Below are 13484 nucleotides of genomic sequence, written 5' to 3'. Positions count from 1 at the left end.
ATCACACGTATCACCTATTATATAACATGTATGTTCATATCAAAAAAGCCTAACATTATTTCATTATCTTGGTCATAATCATCAGAAAAAGAAATGTTACAGTGCCTGTTCAAAGAACAAAAGATATTTGAGTAAAATAACTTAGTAAAAATGAATCTCCCTGCTAAATTCTTTTGAAGGAAACAAATCGCACCTTAAATAATCAAGTAAACATTTTAAAATCTTAGTTTACTTATCTACTCCCATTATTTTTCAATTCAGAGTTTGAGAATGAAGACAAAATTGTTTCAGAGCTTGAGGAGAAAAATCTTTCACAGTTTAAGTATCAATGAGCTTTTAGATTATGTTCTGTGCTTTTGTAAAATGTATTTTTTTCTTTTATAAATACATTCTTGCATTTCCAAATAATGCTAATAAGGGCATGTGCTTCTTATATTCATTAGCACAGATAAATAGTCAAATGTACAAGGTGGTCAAAAACTTAACCCTAACCTAGAAGTATTAATATCTTATACCTGTACAGGAATTTTAATCTCAAAATCCTTTTACCTATATCCACTCGTTCTATGCTCACAATCTTAAAATAAATGTCCAAGAATTGGACCATAATTTCAAGGCCTAAGACATGCATTATGTTTACCTAATAAATCTGATGAACGTTATTATCTAAATTAAGGGGCAAAAAGGTCAATTCTCCCATTTCAAACTATACAAAAAAGATGACGAATTTAGGTAGGGGGAAAATATGGACAAGATTTTGAGGCTTTTGTTGAGTCAGGACATTTTAAAGTTATTGACTATCCCAAAAATAATCAACTAAAATTGTAGCTACTACCAACCCCAAATATGTCAAAATCAAGTAGGAATTTATGGATTACCATGGCAAATATTAACTCAACTGCATTACTAACACTTCTAAAACATCAGATCTTGCATATTAGAAATGAGCACAAACATCACAAATATCAGACAGCAAAATATGTATCACTAATGAAGGAGGAATTTAAAATCACAAACACAACATTAAAATATTTTATTTAGGGGGTGCCTGGGTGGCTCAGTCAGTTATGTGTTCAACTTCGGCGCAGGTCAAGATCTTGCGGCTTGTGAGTTCGAGCCCCACGTCAAGCTCTGTGCTGACAGCGCCAAGCCTGGAGCCTGCTTCGGATTCTGTGTCTCCCTCTCTCTCTGTGCCCCTCCCCTGCTCACCCTCTGTGTCTTTCACACAAAAATAAACATTAAAAAAAATTTTTAAGGCTGAAAAATAGTCTCCTCATTCAAAGTTAAATTTGGCGGTCAGTTGTTAATGCTAACTGCCCTCCTATACTACCAAAAAAAAAAAAAAAAAAAAAAAAAAAAAAAAAAAAAAGGGCAGCAATTGAGACACCATGAATAGCCCATAAGTAATTTTTCACAGTGATGTCACAGAAGTAAAACCTGAATTCATCCTGACAACAAGCTTGGGGAAGAAGTTAACAGAGACATTTTCATGGCAGAGATAAATACTAAGGCTTAAAACAACTTGTCTGAATGGCCAGGACTCCTTACTTAAACCTTGAACTCTTAATCCTAGTCCACACAGAAAAGAAAATGCATGCAAAAGGTACTGCTGGCTTGCACAGTCAACCGAACTGGACATTTAAACAACCTGAAATGTTATTTAAGTTTAAATCATTCCCAAAACTTTGATGAACTTGCAAAGTTATATGATAATTCACGGTGGCCACGTTGGTCATGGATTAACAGATTAAATATTTAATACAGGTGCATCTGGGTGCTCAATCAATAAAGCATCTAACTCTTGACTTTAGCTCACGTCATGGCTTCACAGTTCATGAGCTCCAGCTCTGTGTAGCGCTGCACGCTACAGTGCAGAGACTGCTTAGGATTCACTCTCTCCCTCTCTCTGACCCTCCTCGCTCAAGCTCACACATGTGCATGTGCGCATTCTCTCTCTCGCTCTCACTCTTGATAGATAAATAAATAAATAAATAAATAAATAAATAAATAAATAAAGAGCTAGCATTTAAAAAAACTCAACACAAAAGTTTACCTCCTTCCGCTTCTGTAGCAGGAGTTCTAGCCTCTCATTGGCTCGTTTTCCAATCATTTTATTCCGTTCTGCCTCATACTGTCTTTGTGTGTTATCCATATTAATGCTAAGATTTAGTGCCACATTCACCAAAGCTGTCATCAACTTCATAGCTATTTTTAAATGTAAAATGTTGAAATTAGTTTCACAGATGCAAAATTTTACAATTTAATATCCAGTTAAGAGAAATTAAGGACAAAATGGGCTGTTCTGCTTCTAACAGAAAAGAAAAATACAGCTGCTACAAATGACAACAAGAAAATAAACAACAGCTAATGTGTACTGAATACTTACTATGTCAGTTACCTATGTTACAGTACTTTTCATGGATTATCTCCTAAACCTCACAACAGCTCTCAAAGTCAAGTATTATCCCCATTTCATTCACGAGGAAACTGAAGGCCAGGGAGATTAAGGAATATGCCTGATATTATACAGTTCATATAAGTAGTTAAACCAGTATCCAAAACTAGGGAATCTGGGGCACCCGGGTGGCTCAGTCCGTTACACATCTGACTTTGGCTCAGGTCATGATCTTACAGTCCAGGAGTTCGAGCCCCGGTGCTGACAGCTCAGAGCCTGAGGGGGCCTGCTTCAGATTCTGTGTTTCCCTTTCTCTATCTGCCCCTCCCCCACTCGTGCTCTGTCTCTGTGTCTCTCTCAGTCAAAAATAAACTTTTAAAAAACCAGGTAATCTGACTTTAGACTATGCTCATATCCCACTACTCTAAACTGTGTCCCCTATGATCTTTTTCAGAGATATTTCACCTTCTAAGTAAATTTTGGCTCATATAGCAGTCATTTAGCTATCTCCATAACCAAAGGGAGAAGGAATCTGAGTGCTCATGTCAAACTATAGTGTGTAAAACTGTGTCTCCCTCTTTCTCCGCCCCTCTCCATCTTGTACTCTCTCTCTCAAAAATAAACAAACATTTAAAAAAAATTTTTTTAATAAAGTGCTTTTTATTACACTTCCTCCAGATTCCCACCTTCTGTTACCGAACCCTGGCTCCTGAGACCAGACTTACTGTGATTTAAAACTACTATCTCACCATTTTACGCGTTTTTTAGTTTACTCCAGACTACTTCTCATTGTATAATAGAACAGCACAAAACTAAATCTTAATTTGTGGCTACTGGGTGTCTTTAAAAGGGATCCTCAACTTTCTCTTCAGAGCTATTTCATTCCCTCAGATTGTTATTCTGATCTAAAATTATCCACCTTGGTCATCATACTTATTTTCATTTACTTTAGCCATCAAGTTCTTAATATTAAACACTACCTAAATTCATAGAGCAAGAACACATTCGTATTTTGTGACTTCCAATCTAAAAACAAAAATCCTATAGAAAGATTGCCTGCATTTTTTTCCTCTACTCCCTTCCCTCAGATTATCTGCATTTTTTGAAAATGGAAGACTTAGCAAAAGTACGTTTTTAATTGTACCTTTAATTCTTTAGGAAAATAAAGGATAAAAATATCCCCACACTTAAAGAACGAAAAATTTTTGCAGAAATCATATATTCTAGCATTAAGGCTTATAATACTATAGTAACAATGAAAGCCTAGTTGATTTTTTTCCAACTCAAACCAAGAAGTACATATTCAGTGATAGCGTATCAACAATTTTACTTTTAGCACAAAGGAGGAACCAAAAGATTTTATAAACACCAACACCAAAAATCACTGTTCTAGAATTATGTAAGGCTTAAAAATATAACTCATTTCAAAAAATCAAAGAATTTAGCTCAGTCTAAAGTTACTCTGAAACATAAAAAAAAATAAAATAAAATAAACTTTTATGGCGTGATTAAAGAATAAACATGATCCTGCCAGGACCATCAAACCAGGAGGGACAGTGCATAATCAGAGACAAAATAAGGGTCATTAGGACTACATATCCAAAGTGACTGACAGTCTCCCCAAATTTGCTGTCAATATTCTCCCTGATAAAACGTCTTTCAAAAACATGACACATTCCTATCCACTTCTTTTCCCCTTCTGTGGCATAGCAATCAAGTAGGTTTAACACAAGAAAATCACAATATATACTAACTATAATATACCTTTAAAAATCAAAACTGAAAATATCATTGCATTCCCAGTAATTCATGGGGCAAGGGGGGCAAGTGGAGGAAGAGTGTCCTGTTGATGGTTACTCTACAAGCAAAATTAATTTGTGTGATTATTATTTCATTTCTATTAATGAAAACGATTTTCATCTCTAACCTAAAGAAATAGGCAAAAAAATTTTAAATACTGACCTGCCAGGGTGCTTGTATGTCGAAATGCTCTGACTTGCGAGTCAGACAATCCTGTAAGAAGTGAAATGACTGTATCCATCATGTACTCATCATATATGATGCTATACTGACACTGCCGTACTAATACGCCAATGAATTCACAAAAACTGGATTTGAACTTCTTCCACTGAGGCCCAGCCATGGTAAGTGGATAGTCTCCACTATCCTAAAACAAAAATTTTAAACAGGAATTTCACTTAAAACACACGATTTAACAAAATTTCGCTTGTCTTTGAAATTCCCTAGGCAAAAACTGAAAATAGACTCCTTTACCTCACCCTTCTTCTCCATTAAATCCTCAAAGTAGGCAGGAGAATATGCAAAGGTGGAGGTACCTTTGAACACTTCTCTTTAAGACCAAAATGGATATTCTGAATTCACTTTAACTAATAAAAATATATACCATTACTCAACGTTAAAAATATAAAGGTTCTCCCATCAAAGCAAAACATTATTCTGATTAACAAAGATAAACTGATTAAATTTCTTTAAAACAAAAGCATAGCAAAAATCAAACCAATGTTCTATTTTTAATGGATTAAAAATGATGAAATCATATTCTCAGCCAGTCTAAATGATGTATGATTTATAAATAATCAAAAGATTACAATGTATATTTTCATTAGCTTCAAGGACATAAGTCAAAAGACATAAACAATGACATAGTTATTTTTTTTTAATGATATAATTTTTAAAAGAAATGTATAAAGATAGCTAGTATAGCCTGGAAAGACTGGTACTTGAGTTTTCTTCTACATAAAGATGGGGCATTCTCCAGTGCAGTTACATTGAGAATCCCCATAAATCATTAAAAACAAGTCCTTAAAAAATAAAAACGAAGGCCAATACTCCACAGAACATCCAAAAGTAAGAGTTGCTTTCAAGAGTATCCTAGAGACTTAAGATCATTTTATTGGTACAGTTTAGTACATTTTTTAACCATGATATATTTTTTTTCTTAAGTAGCCCAACGAGGGGGCTTGAACTCACAAGTCTAAGATCAAAAGTTGCATGCTCTACCAACTGAGCCAAGCAGGCACCCCTATATTTTGTCATCAGAGAAACATTTTTTTTAAATTTTAGGTCATGGCATATAGAAGTTGAACTATTATTTCTCATCTGAGAATAAGATCCTAATACTCCAGAAAAAACCTTTCTTCCATATTATCTGATTAAATCATTTAGTGGCTACAATGAACTGTATCATCTTAATTGTTGTTAGTTTGCAGATACTTTCAAATCAGATTTCAGGATTCTTATCTCAAATAGCTATTTCCCTTTAAGAAGAAGGTTCTCACTAAAACATTTTGATATTAGTAAGTTAAAATAAAGTAGTCCCTCCCACCATTATCCAGTTTCATTTTCCACCTTTCAGTTACCCACAGTCAACCTCCATCCAAAAGCAGATGATCTTTTTTCTGAGGTATTGTCAGAAGGTCAATAGTAGCCTAACACTATGTCACAACACCTATGTCACTCACCCCACTTCACCTCATCATGTAGGTAATTTTGTCATCTCACATCATCATAAGGGTGAGTACAGCACAAGATATTTTGAGAGAGACAGACTACAATCACGTAACTTTTATTACAGTATAGTGTTAGAACTGTTCTGTTTTATTATTAGTTATTGTTAATCTCTTATTGTGTCTAATTAATAAATTAAACTTTATCACAGGCATGTATACATAGAAAAAATATAGAATATATAGGGTCTGGTACTATTTGTGGCTTCAGGCATCCACTGGAGAGCTTGGAATGTATCCCCCGGGGATAAAGGAAGGGGTGGGGGGCGGGGAGGGACTGCTGTAATACCATTACTCATAATTACCTCTCAACTACTTGGAGACTGATTAATAGCACTTAGTGATCATCAAAGCCTTTTTAAGCAAATCTTGTCTATCTTTTAGAATGATAGTTGAAAGCTCCTTCATCAGAGTAAGCAAAAAAAAAAAAAAAATGATCAAGTAAAACTCAAATTAGACCAGACTTTCTGCTTGAAAATCCACAGCGACAAGTTTTGAAGAGTAAACCTGCTGGTCCTGGAATGCAGCTGTGAACCCTGCCCTGAAGGAGCTTACATTATAGTAAATCTGTCTTTATTGGTAACAATACTTCAAAGACATCACTGTGATAAAGAATTCACTCAAGTCTAAGCTAGTATTTTTTTATTTGTATTGTTCTTATTACTCATATTTGAAACATAAAAGATATTCTAAGTAATAACGTATAGAGAATTGACCCTTAAACAACATGGGTTTGAACTGTACGGGTCCACTTATACATGGATTTTCTTCAATAAACATATGTATAGTACTGTAAATTTATTTTCTTAGTAACATTTTTTTTTCTCTAGCTTACTTTATTATAAGAATATGGTATAGGGGCGCCTGGGTGGCGCAGTCGGTTAAGCGTCCGACTTCAGCCAGGTCACGATCTCGCGGTCCGTGAGTTTGAGCCCCGCGTCAGGCTCTGGGCCGATGGCTCGGAGCCTGGAGTCTGTTTCCGATTCTGTGTTTCCCTCTCTCTCTGCCCCTCCCCCGTTCATGCTCTGTCTCTCTCTGTCCCAAAAATAAATAAAAAACGTGGGGAAAAAAAAAAAAAAAAGAATATGGTATATAACATACAAATGTTTGTTAATCGACCGTTCACTGGTAAAGCTTCCAGGAAAGACTAGGCTATTATAATAGTAAAGGGCGGGGGGGGGGGGGGGGAGTTACATGCCTATTTTTGACCGTGGCGGGGGGGGGGGGGGGGGGGGGAGGGGAGGATTAACATCCTTCATCCCCCCGCTGTTCAAGGGTCAACTGTATAGTCTTTTGCCTCAGCTACCTGTTCCCCAAATACTGACCAATCTCTAACAATATTCCAAGACGTGTTCTTAGGCACTACATTTTATTCTTTCTTGAAGTTTTAATTTTTTGACAATAATAAAAGCTACCATTTATTAAGTTCTTACTATATACCAGGCATTGTAAAATGCTAAGAAATTTTGCAAACATTACTGAGTTAAATCTTTACAACAGCCTTATGAAAGAAGTATTATTGGCCCCATTTTACAGATCATGAAACTGATGCCAAGATAACAACTTGCCCAAGATCACATCTCATCATCTGATTAAATCTGATGCCAAAGCTGTTATCCATAACACTAACACTCAGAATTTAAGAATACTTTCAAGGGTAAATCAAGATCAACATGCATAAAATTATCAAAACATTTAGGATAAGTTACCTCATCAAACTCTTCAGTCATTTTTCGAATTATTTCAGAGTTCTGCATATGTCTAAACATTTCTGCTGTGACAACTCCTGAAATGTGCAAGTGTAAGAAGTTAATATACATTGCAGAATGAATAAAATAAAGAGAACTTCTAAGTCAGCCTCTAACACTGTCAGTCTCTATAACATTTCTAACTGACTTAATCTAGTCTTACCTATAATGTGTACACTAGCTTAACCCCTTTTAATATAAAACATGTCATCAAGGGTGTGGCAACACCCAGAGTAACAATTAAAACTTCAAGTATAAAACTGAATAAGGAAGAGAGTGATAGGTAAAGTTCACTTTAGCCAAGTTTCCTTATTAAACACCACTATATATAAGGCAATAACTCGTTATCCTCCAAAAGGTTTCAAATAGACAGTAAGTTGTAGTTCCTGCTCATCTTGTAATCTAGCTGGAAGTTTTAATAAAGAATAACAGAAACAGGAAGGAGGCGTCCGGGTGGCTCAGTCAGTTAAACGTCCGACTCTTGATTTTGGCTCAAGTCATGATCTCACAGTTACAAGATCGAGCCCTGAGAAGGGCTCTGCGCTGACGGTGCAGAGACTGCTTGGGATTCTCTCACTCTCCCTCTCCCCAGCTCCTGCTCTCTCTTGGAAGGAGGAAGGAAAAAATAAAAACTATTAAATGCAACATATAAGAAATGCCCTAATGAGTGGCAATGCCAACAAAAGCTATAGGTTAGACAAAAAATAAATAAATTAGCATAAGTCGGGTGTTTCACAGAGAAGGAATCTGATAAGGACATTCAGAATTTCAAAGGAATATGGGAAAGGGGAGGAGAAACGGGGTACATTACAAGTAGTACAAGGTAGCCAGTAGAGAGATCAAGTATCAGAAAAGGGATTTCTAGAAAAAAGACAAGACAGGAAGAAGATGCACATGAACTTCCACTGATGGGGTATCAGATTATTTTTTTAAAAATCATGTAAAAACTAGATTCTCAAATTCCTATTTCTATTGCTGGATTACTTATTCCTTGCCAGTCATAGCACTATGAACACCATAAATATAGTACCATCTAAAAAAAAAAAGAATGTCTTGGTATGAGAAGATGAGATATATTATAAAAATTAGATATAGGGGCGTATGGGTGGCTCAGTCAGTTAAGCTTCCAACTCTGGATTTCGGCTCAAGTCATGATCTCAGCATTCCTGAGTTTGAGCCCTGCATCAGGCTCTGTACTGACAGCATGGAGCCTGCTTGGGATTCTCTACCTCTCCCTCTCTGCCCGCCCCTCAACCTACCGTCCCCCCCCCCGCTCCCACCAGCTCACATGCACACACTCTCTCTAAACATTTTTTTAAATTAGATACAATTAGACTTCTTTCAATTAACCATGATATATTTTGTATATGCACATACTTGTGTGTGTATATATAAATTTAAAAACAACAATAAAATACCATACTCTCTTTCCAACCCCAAACCAGAAAAGAACAACTGATACCTGAGCTCCTTCTCTATGGGCATGCAATTTAACACTTCCCAGTAGCGTAACAATGCCAGCAAGGCTACAAGAGGAACTAGCATCCAATGAGCCTCCTATACACCAGCCATGTGACATATGTGCAGCTCTGGGAACAAGCCTATGAGGCAGGCACTGTAACCCTAGCTTTACAGATGAGGAAGCTAAAGGCTAAGGCGAACAGAAGCTAAATACTTTGTCTGCCATGATTCATCTTCATCATGCTGCCACCCCCAGGTAAGATCAATTTCTAGTGGTGCTGTGAAGAGCCTTTACTTACCACAACACTAAAGAACTACATGATGGTTTTAAAATATTAACAAATCTGGAAGGAAGCACCATTTTCCTTGCTAAAGAAGGACATTCTCAAAAACATTCCAAAGGTTTTTATTTTAATCTAGAATCATGGATATACCATCTTCAGAACCTTCCTACACTTTACACCCAGGTGCTATAAACTTGGCAATGCTATAGAAAGACATGTTACTCAATCCCTGAAACAATTTCTACAAAATAAACATGCATATAATAAATAAATCTCAAAGCAAACATGCTGCATACATTTTGACAAGTGTCCCATTTCTAAAGCTCCTCTCTGATCTCACTGACCATATAACAGCCAGAAACCCAAAAATAAGCAGAAAAAAAATAGCTGTCACAAACTCCGTGCATGTATCCCCTGGGGCAGGTGTGAAGGTGCCATTAAGACACCAGGCCTAAGGCACTGCCTAGAAATTGTAGAAGAGATGAAGACAGACTGCTAAAAGCTGATAAACTGAAAAGTGACAGCTGACCAGGAAAGAAAGAAGGAAACACTGGCCACATTCAGCCACCACAAAGCACCCTGAAGCCTTCAGTGTAGCACCAAATATCCCACCACACCTCAATACTGCTAAAGGCAAAACTACAGTAAAATAACTGATGTTCATGATGACAATCAGGACTCCAAAAGCAAAAGGTTAAAGTACAATACATATACATAACGATGTTTCTAACTCGTTTATAAAAGAATTCAATTTAAATTATGCTGAGTATGTTTTGAAAGCATTTAATGAGCTTAACTTTGGATTATATGATAAATTCTCCTTGGTGGAACTTTCTTGGTTCTAAAATAGATATTATGGCAGTGTTTAAATATACCTGATAATTTAAGTTTTCAACACCTTCAATTTTTAAAAATCTGGACAACCTAGTTTATGACCAAGTGTATCCAAACGCTCAACTGGCAGGCTCCTGATTCATAAAACACGCTGGTGCCAGAAAAGGAATGAATCTGCTAAAGGAAAATGCTCTGGCTACGGCCTTGCTTTAAAACTACAATAAGGAGCCTAACTAAGGAAACTAAAACTAACCAAACTACCGTATAACAGGGAAGACTAAACATAAAAATCAGAATTTTAGCTCATCAAGTTATTTCTGGCACCTGTTCAGTTGTTCTGCAATCAACCTTCCACTGTCAAAGAATCTAAAGAAAAAGGACAGGGCCCTCGATTACACACCACCACAAACAGGTACCTGATTTCTTCTACTCCAGAAAAATAGACTGGACGTAGACAAAATAAAAATAATATTGATATATCTCATTTATGAAAAGTGTTATTCTGATTCATCACTCTGTCATTACTAAACACTCTTGAGCAGAGTCTGTAGAATTTTGTAATACTGATTTGTGGCTACCTATAGCTAAGAAGTAAACTAGGCAACTCTGTACTCTAAAGTTTTAAAGTCTCTAAAAAGACAATTTTTAAAATCTCAAAACTGACCACATTAATGAGATTCTGCAGGTAAGACTCAAGTTAATTTTTTATCCGTCTGGACTCTCATACATAATATCTAGTATGCATGCTGCACTGAATGTTGTGATCAACCTCAAATAAAATGTATCATTTCTTAAAAGGTTACTTGTTCATAGGAACTGCTGAATTACTATACTGTACACCTGAAAATAACAGAATACTACATGTTAACAACCCTGAAATTCAAATAAATATTTTAAAAACTTAACTAAAAACAAAGTCTTTATATAAACAGATTATTTAAATTTTACACTGAGCAGTGTAATTTTGAGAATTAGGATTTTACTCCTATGCTACTTGGAAGAGAAAGTAATGTGAGAAGAATGTAAACTCCATTTTCAATAAAATGTCACTTTCAAAGTTAAAAAATAAAAATAAAAAAGTAAAAACTCATTTAAAAAACGTGACTTGTTTTACAACTTCAATAATAGTACTTTTAAAGTATTATTATAGAATTAAAGGAGTAGACATAAATGATTTGCTTCTTTGGATTCTCTTTACAGATTTACTTAAATCTGTCATTAACATCTTAACGTCTCAGATCTATTTTTAAGCAAACATCCCTCCTCCTGACTTATTACTAATGCCTGTTTTTGGTACCACTTTCATTAAAAAAAAAATGTAATACTCTTGGAAAACTCTGTAACATTTATTTTCCTGAACATCTTCTAGAATTTCAAGGATGGACCAAGTATTACAGAGAAACAAAATAGGTCCTAACCTGCCCAGGATTTTGTCTGAATCATTTACTGATCCAGATCAGGATGTATGACACCCCCCAACTTACATAATTTTGTCTCCCTGCCAAATGTCTGCACTCAGTATTTTTGCCCCAGGGAAGACACTACTGTATTTTATATTTACCTCACTCCTACTTCAAAATCTTTTTAAATAAAGTGAAAAAACATTTTCAACAAAACCCCACTCCGAAACTTCTCTACTCTTTAGAGAAAAAAAAAAAAAAAAACTAGAAAGTTCACCAAAACCTTACTTAACTTAGTTACTTACTTACCTACTTACTTACTCTTATTCATGGCACTTTTAAACTCCCTACACTTTACAATTCCCTGCCACTTGAACCTGTATCTCTTCATTATCTTCCTCCTCCCTTCTTAATCCATTTCTTTGTTCCTAAAACCAGATGCTGAAAGTGGGAAATATATCTAATAAAAGTAATATAATAATTATAAATTGCCAAGTTTTTAGTTAACTTTCACATATGAATACAATGGTCTCAACAGAGTTTCTTTCTTATTTTGTTCTTTGCTCTTTTTTCCTTTAACATTTTGTATGATTATAATGCAAACAATTCAATATCTTGGCATTATTTTCCATGTAAAGCACTAATGTATATTTAGGTGGAACAGAAAGAGATCATTTGAGAACATTCTGCTTCCAAAATAAATGTATCTTACCTTTACAGCCTGAACACTGAATAAAAAAGTTGATGAGGTCAAGAAGTGCTATATCTCGGTCATGCTTGTAGGATTCTATCCAATCATCTACCACCGACTACAGCAGAGGAGGAAATTAAAGAAAAATTAACTTTTGCTAATGCAAAAAAAAAATTAGCTTTTGCAATGTTCTAAGAATTGTGATTAAAGTCATTAAGATTCAACATTAAATGGTATCCCATTACTTCAAATTAATATATACATACTTGTGTACTAAAATTTAAAATTAAATTTTAACTGAATTAAATAAAATAATCACCTGATGCCACAAAATGATGATCGATCTTCTGTTTAATCTGCATTAAAAGGAATCTGAAAACTATGGGACCCAACTCTATAAAGTGTAATTACTTACTTCTTAGTGACATTAAGGATATCCTAGAAAATATTAAACATCACACCCATATTTTTTCACTAAAATATGGTAGTAAATATAAATAACACTTGAATATTAACATTTCAATGAAATGAAAACAAAAATCTTTTAAAAGATGTGAATGGCTGGGTCAATGAGAAAATGCACCACCAAACAATTTTTTTTCAACACTGAGCACTAATAGTCCCATGTTAGTAACAAAAGCAAACTGATGGCTAAATAAACATCATAAGAAAGTAGGACAGTTCATGGATCTGGAGACTTAATATTATTAGATGACAATACTTTCCAAATAGATCTACAGACTCAACACAATCCCTATTAAATGGGGGCACCTGGGTGGCTCAGTCGGTTAAGCGTCCGACTTCGTCTCAGGTCATGATCTCAGTTCCTGAGTTCGAGCCCTGCACTGGGCTCAGTGCTGACAGCTCAGAGCCTGGAGCCTGCTTAGGATTCTGTGTGTGTGTGTGGGTAGGTGGGTGGGTATGTGTGTGTGTCCCTCCCCCACTTGTGCACTCTCTCTCTCAAACGTAAACAACATTAAAAAAAAAAAAACTTTTTTAAAGCCTAGCTGTCTTCTTAGTAGAAATTGGAAAGCTGATCCTAAAATCCTTATGGTAATTCAAGAGACCTAGAATAGTCCAACAATCTTGAAAAAGAAACACAAAGTTGGAGGACTCACACACTTCATGATTTTTAAAACCTGCT

The 13484-nt window shown here is 35.4% G+C and overlaps 1 protein-coding gene across 8 annotated transcripts in view; it reads right to left on the bottom strand.

Annotated features, from left to right (window-relative positions):
• Positions 1-13484, bottom strand: part of STAG2 (STAG2 cohesin complex component) — a 140783-nt gene that overhangs the window by 58025 nt on the left and 69274 nt on the right. For all 8 annotated transcript variants that reach the window (XM_058713542.1, XM_058713539.1, XM_058713546.1 and 5 more), the window contains 4 exons: positions 12362-12458; positions 7632-7708; positions 4358-4562; positions 2054-2205 (listed from right to left, as the gene is read on the bottom strand). In XM_058713542.1, coding sequence (XP_058569525.1) covers positions 2054-2205; positions 4358-4562; positions 7632-7708; positions 12362-12458 — 531 coding nt within the window. The remainder of the gene's footprint in view (positions 1-2053; positions 2206-4357; positions 4563-7631; positions 7709-12361; positions 12459-13484) is intronic.

This window comes from Neofelis nebulosa, chromosome X (assembly GCF_028018385.1).
Source record: "Neofelis nebulosa isolate mNeoNeb1 chromosome X, mNeoNeb1.pri, whole genome shotgun sequence".
NCBI lineage: Eukaryota > Metazoa > Chordata > Mammalia > Carnivora > Felidae > Neofelis > Neofelis nebulosa.
Note: the sequence above shows the minus strand (reverse complement) of the source record. Positions and strands in the feature narration are given on the sequence as shown.